The 25,101-nt window shown below is 46.3% G+C and overlaps 1 protein-coding gene across 1 annotated transcript in view; it reads right to left on the minus strand.

Annotated features, from left to right (window-relative positions):
- Positions 1-25,101, minus strand: part of patj (PATJ crumbs cell polarity complex component) — a 94,324-nt gene that overhangs the window by 67,376 nt on the left and 1,847 nt on the right. Inside the window, exons 2-18 of the mRNA XM_030433556.1 lie at positions 24,577-24,639; positions 24,308-24,486; positions 20,563-20,772; positions 20,295-20,434; positions 19,289-19,469; positions 13,932-14,063; positions 11,638-11,883; positions 10,950-11,052; positions 10,224-10,312; positions 10,004-10,133; positions 8,651-8,770; positions 6,477-6,538; positions 6,272-6,328; positions 6,002-6,136; positions 5,670-5,882; positions 5,330-5,416; positions 4,512-4,730 (exon numbers count right to left, since the gene is read on the minus strand). Of these exons, the coding sequence (XP_030289416.1) occupies positions 4,512-4,730; positions 5,330-5,416; positions 5,670-5,882; positions 6,002-6,136; positions 6,272-6,328; positions 6,477-6,538; positions 8,651-8,770; positions 10,004-10,133; positions 10,224-10,312; positions 10,950-11,052; positions 11,638-11,883; positions 13,932-14,063; positions 19,289-19,469; positions 20,295-20,434; positions 20,563-20,772; positions 24,308-24,486; positions 24,577-24,598 (2,325 nt within the window). The 5' untranslated portion in view covers positions 24,599-24,639. The remainder of the gene's footprint in view (positions 1-4,511; positions 4,731-5,329; positions 5,417-5,669; positions 5,883-6,001; positions 6,137-6,271; positions 6,329-6,476; positions 6,539-8,650; positions 8,771-10,003; positions 10,134-10,223; positions 10,313-10,949; positions 11,053-11,637; positions 11,884-13,931; positions 14,064-19,288; positions 19,470-20,294; positions 20,435-20,562; positions 20,773-24,307; positions 24,487-24,576; positions 24,640-25,101) is intronic.

Below are 25,101 nucleotides of genomic sequence, written 5' to 3' on the forward strand. Positions count from 1 at the left end.
TCCAGGGTTGTCCTGAAGTCACGGGGTCAAATCCTACAGCTGTTCTCCAGAGAGTCTTTTTGTCCTGATTTTTTTTTACTAAATTTAATCACTTCTTTGATTCTTTGTATGTTTATTCTAATGCACATTAGTTCTCAGAGTTAGATATACAAATGGTTACAGACGGTCAGGGTTAGGGTTCAACTCGTCAGTACCAGCGGAGCAGAACCTCCGGCAGATGTGGAGCGACAGCATGGCCACTAGTTGAAGCGAGACCCGAATACAGGACGAGAGGAAGAAGATTTAAAAATGGCGGAGCTCTTTGAGAAGAGGTTGGAGGAAAGACAAACAGTTACAGAACGACTCGGGGGAGACTGGACGGGGGTGAGGGAACAGTGGACCAGAACAATCTGACTGAGCAGCGCTCAGAATGATCCTTTTCTTTAACTTCACCGTCACTCACACAGACGGACTCGCTACCTGGTGGGTTTTAGTGCCTTGCTCGTGTGGACAGGAGGGGCTCAAACCACCAACCTCACACTAAATTGATGACCTGCACCTTTAAATGTAATCGACTGCATATTTTATTGAATTCAATTAAAAGTTCATTGTTAAGCCGAGAGGCTGCTGTGACATTCTGATGATGTCATGAAGTGCTGATCGGGTCCGTTAGTGTCACGTCCCTCCTGTATGATGGATCTGATACCGACTGATCGATTCAGACTGATAGAAGAATCGATCAGCGTATTTCTGCTGATTCGTTCTTCTCTCTGATGGTCGACGTGAGGAAACATCTTCAGGTGCGGCGCTGGTCTCATTTTAACGGCGTCAAGTTCTCCGTCTGAGTCGAGACAGACGGATCGGATCGGCTCTCCTCTTATTGCCTCCAACCATCTTTCACTCAACTCTGACAGCCGCGGAGTCAGTAACAGGAAACACTTTGGCAGGAACACTGGACCGACATGCCCTTGGGCGAGAGATATAGAGGGAAGACAGCGAGAGAGAGAGAGAGAGAGAGAGAGACTGAAGATTTGTGTGAAAAGTTGATTCATTTGATTTTGTGAAAATTGTTGTCGGGTCGACTTCCTCTGAGGTGAAACTCTCCGAGTCTCAGCCGGAGGTTGTTTCTGCTTTTCACTGAAGCTGCTTCACTTTTTAAATCACTTCCACTTTAAAACACAGCAGAACATTTCACCTACATGTGATTAACACAAAATCAGACTGTTGGTTGATTATTTTCTTTTTGCTGATTTACTGTGTTTTTATCTCAGAGTGACGACACGACTAAATATAAGTCCAACTTAAAATCAGGGTGATGTTTCATGATTATATTTTATATATCAGGTTCTATAAATGTGAGGAGGTTTTAACATGAAAGTAAAAACTGAAGTAAACAGTTTGAGAGAGGAGCATCGATGAGCTCAGCAGCCGGGACGTTTCATGTTCTCACTTTAGTGTCCGAGAGATTATAAAATTCTTATTTCATCATTTAGAAAGTTTCTTCAAAAAGTTCAAACTTGGTGTTCGATGTCCTCACATGTTCAGGAAGACCAACACGTGTGTGTGTGTGTGTGTGTTCGTCTTCAGCTGAACACAGGCTGCATTGTCCTGATGTGAGTCTGCAGCCAAGAGCAGCCAGCCGTGACACACACACACACACACACACACACACACACACACACACACACACACACACACACACACACACACACACACACACACACACACACACACACACACACAGATGATGTCATCATTCGGCCTCTATAATGAACTAAATGAGACAGAGAGGACTCAGAATCTGATTGGCTGCTCGCTGTGTGGGTGTATTCTGTGAGTTACAGCGTGTTTGAGTCTGTGGTGGAAAGTAACTGATTACATTTAGTACTGTACTTTGTAGAATACCTGCTCTTCACCTGAGTATTACTCTGCTCCACTACTACTCTCAGGTAATACTGGGATCGTAATTACATTCATTTGACTGTAACAGTTAAATTCACTTAAAGGGACAGTGTGTAACGATTTAAGTAATTTATTAACTCAAATCAACGTCTTTGTTCATAAGTAAGTCCTCATTGGTGCACAATTACCTCTGCCAACAATCTGACTTATCCTCCTGAGTGAAGAATTATCTATCTGAATATACACAGCACGGGCAAGCTCTATGGAGGCCGCCATGTCTTTCTGGTTTTAAAAAAACTACAGATTGCCGAGAGGGACACAAAGCACTACGTGGTACTACGTATTAAGGCTAAACGTGTTTTCACTCAGAGCTAGCTTGACTGAGAGGTTTTATAGCCTTAATAACTAACGACATCTTTACCTCATTACTTGAATCAGCAGAAATACTCGACGCTGTTGGGAAAGAGTCCATATTTTGAAAATGAGTTTCTTGTCCGTCAGGGCCACCGTAGCTTCCAGAACGTCTCCAACATCTTCAGAACGGGAGGGGTGAGCAAAGGAGTGTTGCAATGTAGAACCTCACAGCTAGATGGCGCTAAATACCTGATATATTACACACTGTCCCTTTAATATTTTAAATAACACACATTTAGGAGGATTACAATACGTGGCTCATTAACTCACACCGCAACTTTTAATAACTGTTTGAGCTCCGAAGAGTCCCAAACAGATTTGTCACATTACTGGTGTGACGGCCCCTCACATCTATCTGCTGACCCTGTGGAGCCGCCCGACCCGCACCTTGGGAAACACTGGACAGAACCACAAAACTGTAAAAAGTTAAAGCACCTGTAGATGTTGTAACCTGTAACAGCTCGGCTCCACAACAACCTGATGGCCTCCTGCTGCAAATCCACCTGCTGCACATCCACCTGCTGCACATCCACCTGCTGCACATCCACCTCAACACATCCACCTGCTGCACATCCACCTGCTGCACATCCACCTGCTGCACATCCACCTCAACACATCCACCTCAACACATCCTCCTGCTGCACATCCACCTGAACACATCCACCTCAACACATCCACCTCAACACATCCACCTCAACACATCCACCTCAACACATCCACCTCAACGCATCCACCTCAACTCATCCACCTCAACACATCCTCCTGCTGCACATCCACCTCAACACATCCACCTCAACACATCCACCTCAACACATCCACCTCAACACATCCACCTCAACGCATCCACCTCAACTCATCCACCTCAACACATCCTCCTGCTGCACATCCACCTCAACACATCCACCTCAACACATCCACCTGCTGCACATCCACCTCAACACATCCACCTCAACACATCCACCTCAACACATCCACCTCAACTCATCCACCTCAACACATCCTCCTGCTGCACATCCACCTCAACACATCCACCTCAACACATCCACCTCAACACATCCACCTCAACACATCCACCTGCTGCACATCCACCTCAACACATCCACCTCAACTCATCCACCTGTACGTCCATCCAGCCTGAGGGAACATCACAACATTAACACACATCGTCAGTGATGACACTGAACCGAGGCCACCTGTAGACGACTACCTGTCTGATCCTGGACTCATGAATAACTCCTGGAATAATGAACAAAACACTGCTGGATTTTCTGTCTTCTGTCGGGAACATGTAACATCTGTCTTTCTGCATGAGGAGGACAAGGAGCAACACACACACACACACACACACACGCACACACACACACACACACACACACACACACACACACACACACACACACACACACACACACACACACACACACACACACACACACACACACACACACACACACACACACCACAGCCTCAAGCACAAGACATCTCATTCAATCTGATTACATGTAAATGAAGTGTAAGTGTTAATTTCTCGTTTCTCAGCACTTGGTTTATGTTTCCTTTCAAAGAAAATAATGATTTTAACTGAACACACACACACACACACACACACACACACACACAGCCCGGGGGTATGTGTATGTGCAGGCTGACATGGATGTAAACCAACAGGGAGTTAACCTGGAGCTCCCCCCAACGCCTCAGCTGGAGCTGACTGAGGAGGAGGAGGGAGGAGGAGGAGAAGAGAGGAGGGAGGAGAGGAGGGAGGAGGCAGAGGTCTTGGAGGTGAAGCTGAGCCTACAGATAAAGTGAAACAGGGCGGGGGAGAAAACTATAACAGGATTTCCCAAATTTACTCCCCAGACGGAGACGATTCTAAACATGAAGCCTTTGAGTCAAAAATCTGAGGAAGTTTCCTTTAAAATGAGTCAAAGATTCACTTCATGAGACCAGAACTCATCCAGGACTCATCAGAATAATGACGACGTCTTGATTACTCAGGAACAAACAGGAAGATGAAGTCCAACAGTCTGCAGTCAGAATGCTTTTAGACTCTTTACAACAGTAAAAGTTCTGATACCACACTCAGAACCGTCAGCGTGTCCACCATCAGGCACCCAAAGCAGCTCAGATCTGCTCTCCAGTACTTGAGTAAATATACTTAGTTACAGACGGACTGTTGTGTGCTGCAGCAGTAGTCAGAGTACAGTTACAGTTACCTGGTAATCCAGGATGCTGAAGCCGAGGCCTTTGTCTCTCTCCTTCTGCAGCTCCAACACCTGAACGTCTGGAGACCACATGGCCAGCTCGCCTTCATCTTCATCCTCCTCTTCTTCCTCTTCTTCTTCTTCTTCTTCCTCTTCTTCTTCCTCCTCTTCTTCCTCCTCCTGGATGTGTTGAGTCCTCACCTCCATCAGCACCTCCTGAACCGGGGAAACCTGCTCCTCACACACACACACACACACACACACACACACACACACACACACACACACACACACAGACAACAAACAAGGTAAATACTCAAACTACCATCAAATATCCAGAATTCAGTTATTTAGATTATTATTATTATTATTATTATTATTATTATTATTATTATTATTATAATAATTTCTCTCAGGAATGAATCTCAGCTCCTCCCTCACTCAGATGTTCAGATGGTCAGAAAGACGCTAAATGTAGCTGAAGCTAATGTTAGCTGGAGCAACGTGAGCAGCTAGCTTTAACTTACAAGCTGCAGTTTAAACTGTGTAGTTCTGCTGAAGTGTGCGAACAGGAAACTAAATGTTGTTTTCCATCTCAAATGTAAATTGTAAAATGTAATTCTAACATGAATTTATTTATTTTAACTTTCACAAAACAAATTTAAACTTTGGATAAAAAGTCTGAATCATCTTTGTTTATACTAAAAAGTTATTCTGCTTCTCAACTGATCCCACCGAATATGTTCCAGTGATCAGGGTGTGTGTGTGTGTGTGTGTGTGTGTGTGTGTGTGTGCAGTGAAACAGCAGACAGGTGAGTGAGACAGGTTACCTGTCTGACAGCGAGCTGCTGCTGTTCAGCGTCGTCGTCTCTCAGTTCTGTGTGACTGCAGAGCATCGACGACAGCTTCATCTCGATCTGAACGAACGCGACACGCAGAGACTCAAACGTACGTTTCACTTCGACACGTACAAACTTTTCTAACTGCAGAACAAACTTCAGAGCTGTAAACATACATTTGGTTATTTGGTTCAAGTCTTATTTCTCAGGTCCCAGTCGAGTCTCAAGTCGTTTGTTTTCTGTCAAGTCGGGTTAGATTTAAAGAAAATATCTCATTCATTGTGTTGTATTGTGTTGTATTGAGTTGTATTGTGTTCCTTGACAATCTCACCTCCTCCACACTGGGTTGTGACTGTTTTACTGGTCCAGGTCCAGGTCCAGGCCCCCAAGCTGATTCAGGTTCTGGTTCAGACTCAGAGTCCAGTCCTGGCTCCAGGTCAGAGGTCGGGTGTCGACAGCAGACCAGAGTGAACGGAGGAGGAACTTCTTTGAGGAATGACACAACTTCCCTCCGAGATTTCCCGTAGAGCTGAACATCATTGACCTGCAGCAACACAGCAGATCACAGAGAACAGGAGGCTTTCAAAGAAAGCGAGCACTGAAGGAGGAAGAAGAAGAAGAAGAGGAAGAAACACCTTCAGACATCCAGCTGCATGACTTTACCTCCAGGAGTTCATCCTCTGGTCTCAAGACTCCATGTTTCTCCACGGGGCCTCCAGGAGCCACAGAGGAGATGTAGTGGTGACCATCGAACGAGTCCAGCTCCACGCCGAGACGCAGCATGTGGACGGGCAGCAGCTGGACGCGTCGAGACGAGACGTCAGGAGGGAAAATATAAAGGATGAAACACAAATCATAGTAATCAGCTCAGTTTGAGGTTCACTCAGCTCAGACTGACGAAGCTTCAGGTCAGGTGTCTGAAGAGTTTCTCACCTTAGAGGATTTCTGCAGCTCTGCATCGTCTTCGATGACGGGATCCAAGTTCACCACCTGACCACACACACACACACACACACACATGCACACACACACACACACACGCGCACACACACACACACACACACACACACACACCAGTATTGAGCGTTAAGGACGGTCAGTATCAGTGAAAATGTGTAACGTTGTGTTGTTGCCTCACCAGAACTTGGTACTGTGGTCCCAGAGCCGCCTCCCATTTAGCCCTCAGTTCTGCGTCTGTAGCTACACACACACACACACACACACACACACACACACACACACACACACACACACACACACACACACACACACGCACACGCACACACACAGAACAGCCTGTGTAAGCAGTGGAACAGATGTAAAATTACAGCTCAGCCGTTAAAACACAGCAGCTTTCTGCAGCTCATCAAGTGAAACCTGCAGAAACGTAACACTGGAAGAGACGGACCAACAAACAGCGCTGCAGTAAAAACACAGAGGTGTGATATGATGAAGAAGCTCTTCACCAAGTCAAGTTAATGTAATCTACCAACTGACCAGAGAAGTTAAAAAAGAGTAAAGTGGAGCACTGTGACTCCAGAGACAGGAGAGGACAGAGAGAGAGAGTCAGACATCATCAGCGTGTAGAGACAGAACATCTTCATGTTACTGTGAAGTGAGGATTGATCTGGACCGAACCAGAGGAGACTGTGGAGACAAACAGAACTGTTCTGGTGACTGTGACTCAGTTTGTGTCCAGTCTGAATGAAGTGAGTGTGACGACGAGTTAACGAGGGAATTAAACTGATCTGAGTTCAGTCAGAGACACAAACTGGAGGTCAGACGGTGGACGGTTGGATTTTCCTGTTTATGATGAAAATAGAATCAAATAGAAAATAGAATAAATTTCACATTTATGAGTTCATGTTGTTGATTATTGGACTCAGTAGTGAAGTGAAGCTGCAGGCTGTCAGACTGAGGAGGCTAGCTGTTAGCATGCTAACTTCAGCAGACAGTGACAGAACATCAACACTGTTGTTTCTTCACTCTCTGGACAGACGGTCAGTCCATCCTCTGAAGGTTTTAAACACATCACGTCATGTTCAGCTCAGTGTCCTCGAGCTCATCACGACGTCTCCATCAGGACGGGACTGTTGATCTCTGTGCTCGTGGTGCAATTTAGTATTGTGTGTTTTCTTTTTGTGTGGTACTACTGCATGTGATGCTGCAGCTCCATCATGTCTGCTCCTACAGACTCAGTGTGTCCCACAGCTGGTGTCTCTGCAGCAGAACCAGGAGAAAACCGGTCCTGTAGTTCTGCTGCAGCACAAACACTTCACTACATCTCTGCTCTCTGCTGACGGTCACCTCATTGGAATTCACCGCTCTGAAGCAAAAAGCTAAATGACTCAAATGTAAACTGTAAAGTAAGCAACTTCAACTGTGGAGACTGTGAATGTGTGTGTGTGTGTTTTAATGCATTTACACACACACACACACACACACACGTCTCAGGAACAATGCCTCCTTGAGTCACAGGAGAGTAGCTGGTTCTTTTCCCTGCAGCAGTTTGAACATGAAGCAGCGACAGTCAGAGCAGATTACACAGCGGCAGGATGAACAGGCTGCTCTTTGAGCCTTCAGACGGAGTTCAGGGAGGAAACCACCTCTGCTGAGCTCAAGAAAAACACCTCCATGTTCTCACAAATCTCCTCACATGTTGAGGTATTTTGCAGCAGGTCTGGCGGTGTTACAACAACAGCCTCTGATTAAATTAGCATTGCTAACCTCGGCCCTCACAGTGCAATTAATCTGCAGCGTTTGGCTGAATAAACAGGGTAATACATCGCTGCGAGGCTGTCAGACAGCTCGGACACTTTACATCTGTTGGCCGGGAGCAGGCAGGCGGCGTGCTAAGTGTTAGCGTGGCGTTTTGGCCACTTAGTAAAGCTAATGAGGAATAAAAAGAGAGGAAATAATTCAGAGAGGAGTGCTGGTAGAGGCGCGCCGACACGTCTGCAGGAGGGTTCTTAAAGACTGATGACCAGAGTTTTAGGTTTAAAGTGATCAGAGTGTTAATACTCACAGAGACACATCTGAAGCTTCAGTCTTTTTAGGAAACGGTTTATTTTATTTCTATTTAAATAATTAGAGTATATAAAACTGTAAAAATGAGAAATATAAAGCTGTTAAGATGTAAAATCTCACTTGGCAGAAGAGTCGACTATAAACATCCATTTATAATCATGACAGTTAATCTACTAAATACAAAACGGTTAAGTGTTTTTTGGCCTCAGTCTGCTTCTACTTTATGTCTGTACAGCCCAGTGTGTGTGTGTGTGTGTATGTATGTGTGTGTGTGTGTGTGCTCACCCCTTGTTAGCTGTGCTGCGTTGGAGTACGTTGTTGTTGGCGTCGTCAAACCAAACCCAGACGAGCGAGCCTTGACCTCCAACGATCTCCTCAATGACACGCGAGACTCCCCCCTCTCCACTGACACGCACACACACACACACACACACACACACACACACACACACACACACACACACACACACACACACACACACAATAAGAATGTGCATTTCCACCAGTAATGCTCTGTCGTCCTTGTTTGTACGAGTCATCTTTAAAGCCGTTTCCAGCTAAAGTCTGTGTAAAGTCCCTGCAGGTACCGGCTGCTCTGACCTCTGACCTCCTGGCTGTTGGTCATCTATAAAACTGAAGTGTATTTTCCTGTCAGGCTCATCATAACTCATCAGAGGTCTCTGTAGATAAGGGAGCCCCAGAAATGAGCAGAATATAAGAAGTTGAGAAGTCGCGGCTGGTTCCAGTCCTGTGTTTCCTCAGTAATGAAATAAAAGACGTCTGGAGGAGATAAGAGCCCTGCACTCCTCTGCTCTGTTAAAAAAAATCACTTGTTTCCCTCTGGCCCAGAGGCTGACCAGTGCAGGCCGCCGGCCCATCGCAACACAAAAAAATGACCCTGAAGCAGGGGAATTAATCTCAGTGGACGCTGGCGGAGGAATCGCAGGCGCTCTGTGGAGAGTTTGGGGAAATTACACCGACTTGTAAACAAATTTGTCATCTTAATCTGGGAGAGAGGACAGAAGCTGCAGACAGGAAATGGGAAGAAAACCTGCGATAAGTTTAACACAGAGTTAACTTCTCTCTTCTCTCCCAACACAGTCGCTTCAGCACGTTAGCCTGAGACATCTACATCTGTATGAGATTCATTTACAGTCGACATAACGACACTCAGTTTAAAAAGGCTAATAAGACACTACAGGAACTATTTAGTTCTTTAAATACCATAAAACTATCATATTCTTCCAGCACAGAACAGTTCTGATTCTGACTCTGACTAATCCTGTTCAATAATTCATCACCGTTATAATAACGATGAACTCAGGATTTAATTTGTTAGTTATTAATTCTTCCTCCATGTTTCAGCTCCCGGCTCTGAACACTGAGACGTTTACTGTTTAACATGTGCTGTAGTTGTTTGCAGGGCGGCTCTGCAGACACAGTCGTGGTCTGCTGATCTGTTCTCAGTGACTGAATCTTCTAATGGGGCTCAGACTGGATCACCAACCAGGTAAATGTTCTGAGGTCCAGATCCTCAGGGGCCCAAAGCCTCCAGGTCCAAGATCGTCTCCACGTGGCAGAGAAACGATCCTCTAATGTGTCTCTGATGTGGTTCTTGCAGAAAAAACAGGTAAATACCTTTATCCAGGGATCTCTCCAGGCCTCTGGGTTTCTTCCGGACTACAGAGAGGACGACAGTCTGACCCGTCCTCTTCATCACCTCCAGAACCTCCTGATTGGTCAGACCGTGAAGACTGACACCATCCAACTGTAAAGAAAGACAGGTAGAGATATCAGGAGGGGAGGACAGAAACAAGAGACCCGCAGGAACGACCCGGATCAGGCAGCAGGTTCTTACAGCGATCAGTCGGTCGTGGATCCGGATGTTTCCGCTCTGATCTGCGGCGCTGCCCGGTACCACATGTTTCACAAACACACCGACTGCATCTGAACGGGCCGAGAGACACAGACACACAGTGACAGAGAGAGAGAGAGAGAGAGAGTGTAAACAGTGAAGATGATTCTGATGATACAAAGACTAAAATATCTAAATGAATTCCTCAACATACTGAAATATAAAGGCCCTTAAAGCTGCTTCAAAATAAAAGCCCTACAGGTGGAGAAACATGAAGGACTCCAGGCTGCGTGTAACAGAGCGGGAAGAAGTAATCGAGTACTGAAGTAAAACAGGCAACCAGAAGTACTCAGTTACAAGTAAAAATCCACACATTTAAATTTATATTCAGTAAAAGGACAAAAGTATTCAAACATCGGAAAATACCTGACGCAGTAAAAGTTCTCAGTATGGAGGAACTTCAGTGAAATTTATTATTTAACTACTAAACTAAATGCATTTGATTTTAATCTATAATATCAGATTATATTTTTATTATTAAACTAAATGTGCAAAGTAACAAAGTATTTGGCTTTAGCAGGAAATGGAAAAACTCAAGTGCCTTAAAACTCCTGAACTGGAGCGGTGGTTCTGTTGTCCGGTTCTGGCCCGGCTGCTCGTGTGTTTATTTGGGTTTACTGCATTTGGTTGTTTGTGTGTACTTGAGCTGCTGTTTCACTCTCGTCCCACCTTGGCTGGTCAGAGGGTTGCAGCCGACGATGGAGATGCCGAGGCTCTGCCCGTCCTTCTTGATGAGAGGAACCTCGTGGATCTCGTATCCCTCCAGGTTGGGCTGAACCAGAACATGTTTGAGCAGCAGAGAAAACAAAACAATTCATCTTCTCTCAAAGTTTCTTGAGCCAGTTTATGTTTAATAGAAATTCATCTCTGATTTTCTCTTAAATGATTGAACAGAATCAGAACCTTTGCACATCAGGTCCGTTTGTTCTGTGAGTTTTTATAATCAGTCATCTGATAATAAAACACACAGAAACAAACGACAAGCACTGAAATCCAAAAACGGTCAGCGTCTCACTGAACCAGAACATGAAGACGTTCTGTGACTGAGATAATAAAATGACAAGTTTCCGTAAAAACATTAATAACAATAAATTAACGGCTCAATTATCAAAATAAACTGTGTGAACACTTCTGACAGAACATGAGGTCCAACTAAGGTTCTACCTGCGTCAGACGACAAAAACAGTCTTTAATCTTCTGAAGATTCAAGTTTAATATGTAACGATTAATATTTAACTGATGTTAATAATCAATATTTAACCCCGACTGTAATGACTGATGACTAAAACGTGATGATTAACATGAATTATCAATATTTAGTCATCAATATGTATCGATTTAAATTTGTTATTCTGACCGTCCTGCTGGGCTGGCGCTGGGGCAGGTCCGGGGGTCGGGGGGGTAAGGAGAAGACGGGGGCGGAGTCTGGAGGGGGTGGGGGAGGCGGGGCCGTTGACCTCTGACCCCGGGGGTCCCTGGCGATCAGCATGTTCACACGACTCCCACAGCCCTGCAGCACCTTCACCACCTGGTCACTGGTGAGGCCGCTGGTGGGCGTCGCCCCGATGCGAAGGATGTGGTCACCTGTACGGAGACGTCCGTCCTGATTGGAGGAGAGGGGAGGAGGGGAACCAATCAGAGGGAAGGTAAAGATTTACATGAATAACTGCAGTCTTATATATTTATCCAATCAGAACGAAGCAGAAACCAAGAAGATTTTACTAAAAGGTAAATCTCTGGAGGAGGAGGAGGAGGAGGAGGAGGAGGAGGAGCAGGAGGAGGAGCAGGAGCGGGAGGAGGAGGAGGAGGAGGAGAGAGGAGGAGAGAGGAGGAGAGGAGCAGGAGGAGGAGAGAGGAGGAGAGGAGCAGGAGGAGGAGGAGGAGGAGGAGGAGGAGGAGAGAGGAGGAGGAGGAGGAGGAGGAGCAGGAGGAGGAGAGGAGGAGGAGGAGGAGGAGGAGGAGGAGGAGGAGGAGGAGGAGGAGGAGGAGCAGGAGGAGCAGGAGGAGGAGGAGGAGGAGGAGCAGGAGGAGCAGGAGGAGGAGGAGGAGGAAGATGAATAAAGAGTAAATCCATGGACTTTAAAAGTCTTCAGCTTTCTGAACAGGAAAACGTCAGTGTGGACCTTTTTTTCTCGTCTCTGCAGATAAATTAATTCTGTCCAATTAATCTAATTGATCTAATTAATCCACTTACAAGGCGATAATTCCTCCCTCAGTCTGGCTGCCTGCTCTGATCCACTGCTCCTGGTTTTACTCTTATTTATGTAGAAAGTCTCCACTGAGATTTAACTTCTGCTGCTCAGGTTTCTGTTGCTCAAGAGCTTTTGTGTTCCCACATGTGGAGGGAGAAAGATTCATGTTTCCAAACATCTGCCAGACGGATGATGGAGTCCTGAAATCATCTGATCCATCAGTTTAAATTTATTCATCAGTCTCACTTCATCTCACCTGCTGCAGTAACACACCCGCTGCATTAACACGCCCGCAGCAGTCACACGCCCGCAGCAGTCACACGCCCGCTGCAGTAACACGCCCGCAGCAGTAACACGCCCGCAGCAGTCACACGCCCGCTGCAGTAACACGCCCGCTGCAGTAACACGCCCGCTGCAGTAACACGCCCGCTGCATTAACACGCCCGCTGCAGTAACACGCCCGCTGCAGTAACACGCCCGCTGCAGTAACACGCCCGCTGCAGTAACACGCCCGCTGCAGTAACACGCCCGCTGCATTAACACGCCCGCTGCAGTAACACGCCCGCGGCAGTAACACGCCCGCTGCAGTAACACGCCCGCAGCATTAACACGCCCGCTGCAGTAACACGCCCGCAGCAGTAACGCGCCCGCTGCATTAACGCGCCCGCGGCAGTCACACGCCCGCAGCAGTAACACGCCCGCTGCATTAACACGCCCGCTGCATTAACACGCCCGCTGCATTAACACGCCCGCGGCAGTAACACGCCCGCTGCAGTAACACGCCCGCGGCAGTAACACGCCCGCGGCAGTAACACGCCCGCGGCAGTAACACGCCCGCTGCATTAACACGCCCACTGCATTAACACGCCCGCTGCATTAACACGCCCGCGGCAGTCACACGCCCGCTGCAGTAACACGCCCGCTGCATTAACACGCCCGCTGCATTAACACGCCCGCTGCAGTAACACGCCCGCTGCAGTAACACGCCCGCAGCAGTAACACGCCCGCTGCAGTAACACGCCCGCTGCAGTAACACGCCCGCTGCATTAACACGCCCGCGCTCACCGCCCGCTGCAGTAACACGCCGCTGCATTAACACGCCCGCTGCATTAACACGCCCGCTGCAGTAACACGCCCGCGGCAGTAACACGCCCGCTGCAGTAACACGCCCGCAGCAGTAACACGCCCGCTGCATTAACACGCCCGCGGCAGTCACACGCCCGCTGCAGTAACACGCCCGCTGCATTAACACGCCCGCTGCAGTCACACGCCCGCTGCATTAACACGCCCGCTGCAGTAACAAGCCCGCTGCAGTAACACGCCCGCTGCAGTAACAAGCCCGCTGCAGTAACACACCTGCAGCATTAACACGCCTGCAGCAGTAACACACCTGGAGACCCTGACACACTGAGGTCTGTATGTATGATTCATTAATGATACAATCAGCTGATTAACTCACCTTGTCAGCGACACTGTTCCTGACGAGCGTCCTGACCACCACGCCGGCCGTCTTCCCTCCCACGATGCCGAAGCCCAAACCAGAGCCGTCGTTCACCAGCTCGATCTCCTCCAGGTGACCCCACTGATCCTGCTGACACGTCAACAACCAGGTGAGAAGATCAACAGCTGTGACAGGTGTCTGACTCTGTGTGACATGTAAAGAACTACGACTAACGATTATTATCACTGTCGATTATTTTGTTTGAAAATGGTGAAAAATGTAGATCAGTGTTTCGTCCACAACCCAAAAATGTTCAGTTCAAAAGAAGGAAAGAAACCAGAAATATTCACATGTAACGAGCCGACATCTTCACTTCTACAAACTGCTCATAACCGATGACCGATTAATGGATTACCAAAAACCTGTCAGAGACCAGCGTGTTGTCTCTATAACAACAGAATGCGGTGATCTGTGTCTGTACGATCCACAGGAGACAAACTACGCTAAATATTATCGTCTACGCAGACAGAGAGAAAATGAGCGTCACCAGAGCCGTTCAGAAAAGTTGAGAGAAAATCCATGCGGACAAAAGGCTCCAATTCAACAGATCGATTACTGTTGCAGCAATAACAGATCTCACAGATTCACCTGTGTGTTCCAAATATTTATCTTAAAGAGAGAAAATCTGACTTTAAATGTTGATAACAAAGAAACAACAGCTGTGATGTCATCATGATGTCATCATGTCTCATGTTTTTGTATTTTACTGTTTTTCTGCTCATCACAACTCATTTTTTTAATCATTTTTCAATGAAAGAAAAAACAGTTTTGTTCCCAAAGATCTTTGAGTTTATTCACACAGTTGTGTTTGTGATTTTGCTTTTCTTTAAGGACTCAACATGTGAGCGGCTCTTCAGTGGATCCGTCCACTTGTTTGATATTCGAGTCAGAAATGTAGAAATCCACCTGATGAAGTCAACGAGCTGCACTTTGAGCCGGAGCCGCTTCTGTTACAGCTGCAGACGCAACGATTTGATCCAATTATTGTTTTTAGCAGATCGACTCGGTCAAACAGATTCATGAATTAACAAACTGTAACACTCGTGTTGTTTGTGTGTTTCCAGCTGTTGGCTCAGACTCACACAGCCGCTGCCTGCTTATCTGTCCTCAGGTGAAAGGTCGTTACACTGAACCTCAGCAGGTAATTACCAGCGGAGAGTGTTTCCTCCTCTCTGATACCAGCTGCTGATCAATGAGAGGCTGCAACACACACACACACACACACACACACACACACACACACACACACACACACACACACACACACACACACACACACACACACACACACACACACACACACACACACACACACACACACACACACACACACACACACACACACACACACACGGCTGTGCTCTGATCTGATAGCAGGTCTTCCTCTGTCTAATGAAACAAACCTCCCTCTCAGCTGATCCCAGGACGCCGCCTGATAAAGTCGGATCGACCGGAACATGTTGGATTCTGGACTCTGCAGCAGAAGTTCAGTCTCTCCACAGGAGACGATCTGTGACTGCAGGTCGTCTCCTGAAGGGAAACGAGTCGGACTCTTTCTGGTTCTGCACCGACTGACTGGATGTGAGGAAACACGTGTTGTCTGTTGTTTGGACCACAAACGGCAACACCGTCAGCTGTAATGTGTTTCTGAGTTTGATGCAACTGTCTGAGATTAAAGTTGACAGCCAGTTTTTATAGACTTTATATCCGAGGATCAGTTTACTGTTGATGTTCGCTCCTCGTCAGCCGCTGGAAACTGTTGTATTAAGTCTTTTATGAAGGAGAAGAAACTTTACATTCATAACAATGAATCTGTTACAAACTGTTGCTGTGGAGTTTAAACATGCTTAAAAAGACATTACTGGGATTCACATCACAGTGTATTTGCTCATGAGACGCTGAGACAAACGCTGACATGCAGCCGGACTCACAGTGACAAACTGTTTCTGCTGGTTCTGAGCTGTGAGGCTGAATAACTGAACATCATGAGGTCACAGCAGACCTTTAGTTTGAAAATGTCTCAACTTCATCTCTTTATCCTTCTGTGAGATCACAATGACCTTTGACCCCTCAAATCAAGTCATTTCATCCTCGAGTCCGAGTGGACATTTGTTCAAAATGTGAAGAAATTCCCTCGCGCCGTCTCTGAGACAAGAACAGGACGGACATCACGTCTCCGACCACGGCACAAGAATTCCTGGATCCTTATTTTCATCTGGATCAGCACCAACAGTTAATGAGGTCTACTCCGGGCTGAGACTGATCCTCCAGCTGAGCCTGATGGAAATCTGTTGAGTAGTTTTTGTGTAATCGTTCTGGTCAGCTTCACATGTTCTGACCAGATTTATATCATTTCTTGACTCTATTTTATTCAGACAAACTTCTTGCTCATGTTTTTGTTCCGCCTAAAAGAGAAAACGAACCCCAGAACGGATCAATATCAGATGTCAGTGAGATGCATGCTGGGAGAAAGGTTTGAGTCTCGGTTCTGCGGTCAGGTGACCCGAGGAGTTTCTAAACTTCCTCCAGTTGTTCGTCTCTTCACCTCCTCTGAGTCGAGGCGGTTTTAAAAGCCCCTTCAGGTTTCTTTAATTACACAATCTGTTATTTTTTATCTCTCTTCTTTCTGCTTTTCATCATTTTTAGGAGAGTCATAAATTAACTTCAAACTCCAGAGTGCATTCGCCGACACATTGTCCTAATTGATGGTGGGAAAATATTCACTAAATAGACAAAAGCTGTAAAATCATATCAGACCAGTTGATTTATATCCGTCTTTATGAGCGACTTTACAGCGACAAGCAGCGTCGGACCGGCTCCAGCAGAGAGATCCGGGAGGTCCGACTCCTGGACAGACAGCTGGACCTGCCCAGCAGGGAGGCTCGGCTTTAGGAGACAGGACAGTTAGCCGGGCCAGCACAACGGCAATAAAACCACAGCCAGAGTTGTGTTTTTATGCCCGCGGCTCCATTAAACGTGACCTCGATAGAAACGGGACATGAATAAAACAAAAGCAGGAGGATCGGAGGCCCGGTATGCAGGACGTGGCCCGGATCCAATGAGCCAGCAGCAGCAGGAGGAGGAGGAGGAGGAGGAGGAGGAGGAGGAGGAGGAGGAGGAGGAGGAGGAGGAGGAGGGTAACAAACAAGAGGGACAGTGTAATTCTGTGTGATAATGAGGCGACAATAGAGCGAACAGAATCATTAGAGCTCAGACTAACCTGTGATCCTCAGCTCACATTAACAGTCCAGAGCCGCTCCGCTCCGGCACCGCCTCGTTTGTCTGACGGAAACTCTTCTTCTCATTATTTTAATGTTCTCCAACATTTTCACATCCCATACCTCCAATAACTCAAGCATTCATTCATGTTTTCTATCATTTGACTCCGTCTGCTCTGTTTATGAAGAAACTTCTGCATGTTTGTCCATGAAGAGGATCTCATGCTCATATCCAACACACACACACACACACACACACACACACACACACGATACAATATCTATGGACCGACCGGCTCTCTCTGTGAAGTTGTAGTGGAGCGCAGAGAGAACCCAGAATCCTCAGCAGGGAAACAGGTGAGCAGTCAGGAGCTTCACCTCCTCTCTGCCTCCCTCCTCAGGTGAAGGTCAGTCTGACCTTTGACCTCATCTCAGACCTGAGTTTAGTGACATCACTTCCTCTGCATGTCCCTCTCTCTCTCCTGCCTCGCTGCCAGTCTTTGACTCGCCCGTCATGTCGACATTCATTGATCGCACCTCCACAGACTTAAATACATATTGTCAGGAGCGCTGCAGCGCGTGGAGCACTAACTTGATTTCCTATCAGCTCTCAGGTCATAAAAATCATCAGAGTCAATGTCAGCAGACTTACAGCTCTTCATAAACAGGAGGTCTCACTCCGATACAGAGGCGCGGCCTCAAAGTGACCTCCAGTCATGATTGACGCCCTCGCTGCGATGCTTGTTCTGAGTGACAGCCAAGCTCTGTGTGTGTGTGTGTGTGTGTGTGTGTGTGTGTGTGTGTGTGTGTCTGTGTGTGTGTGTGTGTGTGTGTGTGTGTGTGTGTGTGTGTGTGTGTTACAGTATGGAGCTGATTGTGGTGATGCTGCAGATCTGCTGGTTCAGGATCAGACCTTAAAAATAATTTCACATGGAGTCATAAAACTCAACGAATGTGCAAACTCAGACTTCAATTTTCTTTCAAGTTTTGTTCCAAAATGAGAAAAGCTGACATCTGGTTTTGTTGCTCAACATGCACAAGTTGATGTTAATTTAACTGTACAACAGGGAACTGTGAGTTTACCAACTGACACTTTAATATTCTGGACAATATAATTTTAGAGATACTACATATTGAACATCTTGTTTTTACTGTAAAACGGATGCTAACGATTAAGAAATGACTTTATTTCACGCTCTCAGCTTGTTTCTTGTTTCTCTCAAACTACGACAATAAAAGTTAAGTATCAGAAAACATCTGCAGTTAAACAGCATCTCTTACTCAAGTTTTAAGAATCTGCTGCTAGCACAGCTGAGTAAGCTAACTGTCGCCGTAGCAACCAAAAGAAATAAAAGAACTGATCAGAGAATATGTTAACAATCAAAGGGTTAGAATCCAATTCATTAGCAGTAGTTTTGTCTGACTTGAGGAGATTATATGTAACTTTCCTGCATTAAAATGTCTAAAAACAACATCTGTTCTACATGTTGCTGAGTTTTGTTCTCACATCAGTTCAAACCAGAGAAATCCTCCAAATCCTCCAGAGTGTTTCAGCGCCTGTCATCAAAACTTCAGGAGAGAGTCAGAGAACGAGACGAAACATAACGTGAACTTTAAAAACACCTTGTCTGAGAACATCTGAGTCCTGTCAGCTGGGCTTTCATCAGAACGTCTCTGGAGACAGAACCGAACCAGAGGTCGGGATCCCACACGGGGTCACGTGAAAAACAAGGTCCTGGAGAAGTTCGATGTTTTATGATTTCTCCTGTATTTTGATGGTGAATCGTTCAGGTGGATATGGATCTCATGTCTGTGTGTGACGAGTCCAGACATTCTTAACTTAGCTTAGCATAAAGAGCTGAAGCCAGCCAACACAAACACACTGAATACTAAATACGAGGATGTGTCTGTGTCTTTAGGGGAATTATTATGTTTAGAGGTTTTTGTAGGTGCAGCTGTAAAATACGAAGTAAAGGACAAGTTGACAAACTGTCCTGAATCACCTGGAAACTGTTTGTGGATCATAAACAAAATTTTCCCCGTCTCATATCAAAGAGACACGGCTGGTCTTCTGAGTTGATTTCAGACGTTTCTTACCGTGCTGATGGCGGCGGCAGGCTGTGATGATGCGTTGAGTGGGCGGTCCCTGGCCACCACCAGCTCCACCGTCTCTCCGGGCTGCTGCAGGAGGGCGAGGGCCTGCTGCTGGCTGATCCCCGGCTCCAGAGGGCTGCCGTTGATCACCAGGATCTGGTCCCTCTCCTGGAGACGCCCGTCCCTGCAGCCACGACATCAGTCACTCACATGTTTCAGTGACATCACACAAGTTGTTCTGTTTGTCAAGTTTGTGCCTTTTATACTCAATAAATCAAATGTTTAATATTTCACTGCAGACTCAGGCGGAGTGATTCTTTTACATTTCCAATTTCATAATAAATAATGTCTTAGAAAGCTATTAAAAAACATCTACTAATGAAAAGCATGAATCTCTCCACCAATAAAGAGACCTGGAGAGTTTCCTCACCTGAAACTCATTAAAATTATGTTCATAAACTACCAAACTGTTGGATTAAAGTCCGGCCTGTTCTCTCTGTGTGTCTGTTTTCTGTCATGTTGAAGATCGAACACACGTTTCGTCATCAGGTTGTTTTTTCTCATGAAGAAATACTTTTTTTTAACCTTCTCTTATTTTAAATACTTTGCAGATCAGAAGTTCAGCTGTGCAGTTTATTTACAGGAAATAATGCCATTAAAACCACAACGCTGCCCAGGAGCACAAATCATTCAGCTCCACTACAGTTTACTAAAGCTCATCATGATGTCATCATGATGTCATCATGATGTCGCCTGACAGACGGTTTATTCCAGAATGACCTTCCTGCTGTGAGATCAGACCAACTGTGCAATTTTCAAACTGATCTTCTAAATTTTGCAGAAATAAATGCAGACGTGACACTCGAAGAATCTCAGGTCGTACTTTATGTTTACGAAGAAAGAAAACAAAATGGCGGCCTATATTTTGGAAAGTGATCTGCAGCGATGTAAAGTCTAAAGTGTTTGTAAAACACTGATCAGTGTGACGTCATGTGGTGGAGCAGTGAACCTGTGTGCGATGCCTCCAGGCTGGACGTGTTTGACGAAGACGCCCTGACTGCTGGTTCCTTCTGGATTCAGACCGACCACGCTGAAGCCCAGACCGCCAGAGAGAGGCCGGGTCAGACGGACCACCTCCGTGTGTCGGCCCTGCGCGCGCACACACACACACACACACACACACACACACACACACACATACACACACATACACACAGAGTTTATATGCATGCTGTGTGTTCTGCAGGTGTGTGTCGGTGTGTCGTGGCTCCACCCACCTTGGAGGCAGCGAGGATCCATTTCTGCAGCAGGTCAGATGAGGGCGGAGTCTGATGGATGGGCGGAGACGAGCCATTGGTCAGGATGGAGGAGGAGGCGGACAGGTTGGGCGGGGCCGAGCTGCTGGCTGGATTAACGGCGCTCATGATCAGCTGACCCTTTTTAGAGAAGCTGAAGTCACTGCTGGCATCAGGAGGCATACTGCTCAGCTACAAGAGGAAGGGGAAGAGGAAGAGGAAGAGGAAGAGGAAGAGGAGGAGGAAGAGGAGGAGGAGGAGGAAGAGGAGGAGGAAGAGGAAGAGGAAGAGGAAGAGGAAGAGGAGGAGGAGGAGGAAGAGGAAGAGGAGGAGGAAGAGGAGGAGGAAGAGGAAGAGGAAGAGGAAGAGGAAGAGAGGTTAACAGACAGGAAGTGATACTGTACATGTTTTGTAAACCTGGTCTGGAGATGTACAGACTGACACATGTCATTAATCTATTAACATGTTTGTTTGGGGGCAGCATGTTGCCTGACTGACCGCTAACTGCTGCTGTTAGCTAGTTAGTCAGTTAGCGGTGCAGGTAGCGGTCTGGATTGTTAGCTCGGAGCACTGGCCGAGCGTTAGTGTTGTTTTCACAGCTAGCAGAGCGGCTTTGGACCGGAGGAGGATCAGGGTACCGAACGCTGGCGGGAGGGAAACAAAAATATCATAAATGATATTTCTTGACATTATTTTGATGATTTTTTGATACTTAAACAAAGATTCCTACGTACTGCACCTTTAAAACACAAACAACTGAGAACCTCAACTCTTCTGTTTGGTTGAGGATCAATATTCAGATTCAAATAAACTTCTTGTACAATCAACATACATTTACATTCAATCACTTGTGATACAGAAAAACTTGTTATATTTTATATATTATATCAAAACTAAGAAGAATTTTGAGGTAAGAGATTGTAAAAGTATAGATTTGTTATTGGTAGTGAAACAGTTAAATTATCTAAGAGTTCTGGTGCTGTCAAACTCATAAAAACTAAATATCCAGAACATCTTGGGTCCATGAAAATAAATACGTATGAAGTAGTTTGACAGTCAGAATGTTTGTGTTTCATGAACACGTGATGAAGCTGTTGATCGTACGTAAAGACGGACGATCAGGCGGCTCAGTCATCGTGAAAACGTCGCTGTCAAGTTAGTAACTCGACTCAAACGCATCACACAGTTCTGGTTCTGTGACCCATTTACAGGAACAGTCTGTAATATGACATAACTGTCTGATTTAATGGATCTGGATTCATGCTGTGATTCTTCATCACCGTATCAAACACATCACGACCTGTGAACAACAAACTGTGACAGCAGCTGTGGTTCTGTGACAGCATCAGTGGTTCTGTGACAGCATCAGTGGTTCTGTGACAGCATCAGTGGTTCTGTGACAGCGTCAGTGGTTCTGTGACAGCATCAGTGGTTCTGTGACAGCATCAGTGGTTCTGTGACAGCGTCTGTGGTTCTGTGACAGCGTCAGTGGTTCTGTGACAGCATCAGTGGTTCTGTGACAGCGTCTGTGGTTCTGTGACAGCGTCTGTGGTTCTGTGACAGCATCAGTGGTTCTGTGACAGCGTCTGTGGTTCTGTGACAGCATCAGTGGTTCTGTGACAGCATCAGTGGTTCTGTGACAGCGTCTGTGGTTCTGTGACAGCGTCTGTGGTTCTGTGACAGCGTCAGTGGTTCTGTGACAGCATCAGTGGTTCTGTGACAGCATCAGTGGTTCTGTGGAAAGTCTGTGGTTCTGTGACAGCGTCTGTGGTTCTGTGACAGTTTCTGTGGTTCTGAATGACCTCAGACCCACTTTGACACTTTACTGCTGGTTCTGTGTTCAGCTGACATCACATCAATACAGATTTGTCTGAAAGAAGATGATATCAGCAGAGCAGATTCTATCATTCAGACTCTAATCCATAAATTCATCTTGTCACATTTTCAAGTTTCGACTGAACTTCATGAACAAGAAAACAAAGAAACATGCGTCCACACACGTACTGCCACCAACCTCAAAACACAGAGCGACAGACAGACAGAAAGGCAGACAGACAGAGAGAGAGAGAGACAGACAGACAGACAGACAGAGAGAGAGACAGACAGACAGAGAGAGAGAGAGAGAGAGAGGGAGAGAGAGAGAGAGACAGAGAGAGAGAGAGAGTTTCTCTTATATGCAAGGACGTTGTGGACAATAAAGAAAGACATGGAGGTAAAGAATGAAGCGTGGAGGCCGGGGGGTAAGTGAGGGAGGAGAGAGGGAAAAAGAAAATCAATAGATTCCTCTGCAGCTCTCTCTCTCTGAACAGGTAATGTATTAATGACCTTTACACTCACATTGTGGAAACTTATCAGTCTGCGGCTTATTTAGGCCAGGCTGACGGAGCAGGATCCCGAGCCATTTCATCAATACCGCCTCGACAAGGCCGTTACTCAAACCAAGACACTAGATATTAAAGCTTGATAGATCCGCAGAGAGCCGGGGGAGGGATGGAGGGAGGGATGGAGGGAGGGATGGAGGGAGGGATGGAGGGAGGGAGGGAGGGATGGAGGGAAAATAAATAAAGAAAGAGAGAGAAGTCCCTGCTTCATATACCCTCCACCAGCTTCCACCGACGCATTCATAGACTCAGCTCTGACCTTCGCAGCACTTAGAATATGAAGCCCAGCGTCAGTTATTGCCATTATCTTAATTTGGCCTGCAGATTGTTTATTGTAAAGGCTCCACGTCAGAGCGGGCTGGAGCTGAATACAGATGGCGATGCAGAGGGGATTCAATGTCCCCGCTCAGCGCCACTCACAGGTCACAGTGCTGGACAGGAGGCGGCAGTGTACCGACACCTGATAGGCTGTCAACAGCTGGGCGGAGTTACACATGTCACATCGGAGGGGAAACATTCATTAGTCTGCAGAGCTGCTGCAACTTTACACTGTAAATACAGCTGCTGATTAAACTCTCACATATATTACAGTGAGAGGAAGAGAACCAGCTGCTGACGTCTCACTGAACACACTCGCAGCAACACACACGTCTGACAGGGGATTCAATCACAAGTGGACAGCTTCAAGTTCAACCTCACACCTGGAGTGACCTCAGTGATGTGATGTCACTTCCTGCTCTGTATGAAACCAACCGTCCATCACTGAGACAAACAGACTCCATGTTTCTACTCAAAGACAGAAACAAGTTCATGTAGAACATTTGCTGAATTAACAAGAAGGTCCAAATAATGCAGAATGAGTCAGAGACAGAGTTTCACAGAGTTTATAAAGTGTCTCCAACTCAACAACTCACTAAACTGACACATTTGTTAAGGGAGTCTGGGTACAAAGAAGGAGCCTGTATTGTTACTGTTTAGTGTATGAATCTACAAGAAGGCACCAGTGATTTAGAATCTGTGACAGACTGAGTTTCACAATGATTATAAGTTTGTTTTAACTCAACAACTCTTAAAATCCCTACATTTGTTAATGGAGTCTGGTGATGTTGTTACTGGTTCGGTTCAAACAGGCAGTGTGTTCACAAACAGCTGCTGCTGGTACCGACAGGTCAGCAGAGACCAGACATGCGGCCCAGAGGAGCTCTGAATGTGGCCCGACTCATCGGATCTGAAATGTGTCTTTAATCTGTCTTCAGTGTGTCTTGGGGACATTCACACCTGAACTTGCTGCTGTCCACCTGTGATCTGAACACTCTGGTCTTTCTGAGGTGTTTGTAGCTCCTCACCTGGTTGCGGAGCTGTTTGATGGAGTGCTGCAGGGTCAGGATGTGGGTGAACAGAGGACTCTGCAGGGTCTCCCTCAGGTTCCCCATGATTTCACTGTGGGTCCACTCCTCCTTCTGGGCCAGTTTAGTCTGCAGACGCTCCAGAGCTCCCAGTACCTGCTGGCGCTCCCCTGAGGACACTGAGGACAAACACAGGACGGATTCATCAGGTAACATCTGCACTTCCAACAGTGAGCTTCATGAAATGTTGAACAGGTGAGAGGATTTACCTGTTGGGACATTTTCATACATCGTCGTCCCTCTCTGCTCTCCGTCTGTCGCTCTGGATCAATCTGAAGAAGACAACATCCATTATTACACATTTATTTAAACACTGGAACTTTCTGTCTGTCAGTCTGTCTTTCTCTGGATTTTGGGCAGGTGGAGGCTTTTAATGTGAAACATCTGGAGGAAGTGCTGCTGCACAGTATCTCTACATTAAACAAGACAAAGCACAACAACTGGATTTAATAACTGGGTGAAAATGGAAAGTGTCTGAGTGTCGAGTCTGACAGGAGACTGACGTGATGGAGACAGACAGGTGAAGATGGAGGACGTGTTGGAGGTGAGACAGGATGGAACAGACAGACAGGTGGAGCTGTGTTAAAGTTTAAACTAATAGATTTTATCTATTATCAACTCATATTGTGAACTTGAAGATCAGATCCAGAAGTTAACAGCAGCCAAACGTCCTGATGCCTGCTGCTCACTCACAGCACACCAGACTCCATTTAAAAATCTAGTACCTTTAATTT

The sequence above is a fragment of the Sparus aurata genome, chromosome 11 (assembly GCF_900880675.1).
Source record: "Sparus aurata chromosome 11, fSpaAur1.1, whole genome shotgun sequence".
In the NCBI taxonomy this organism is placed as follows: domain Eukaryota; kingdom Metazoa; phylum Chordata; class Actinopteri; order Spariformes; family Sparidae; genus Sparus; species Sparus aurata.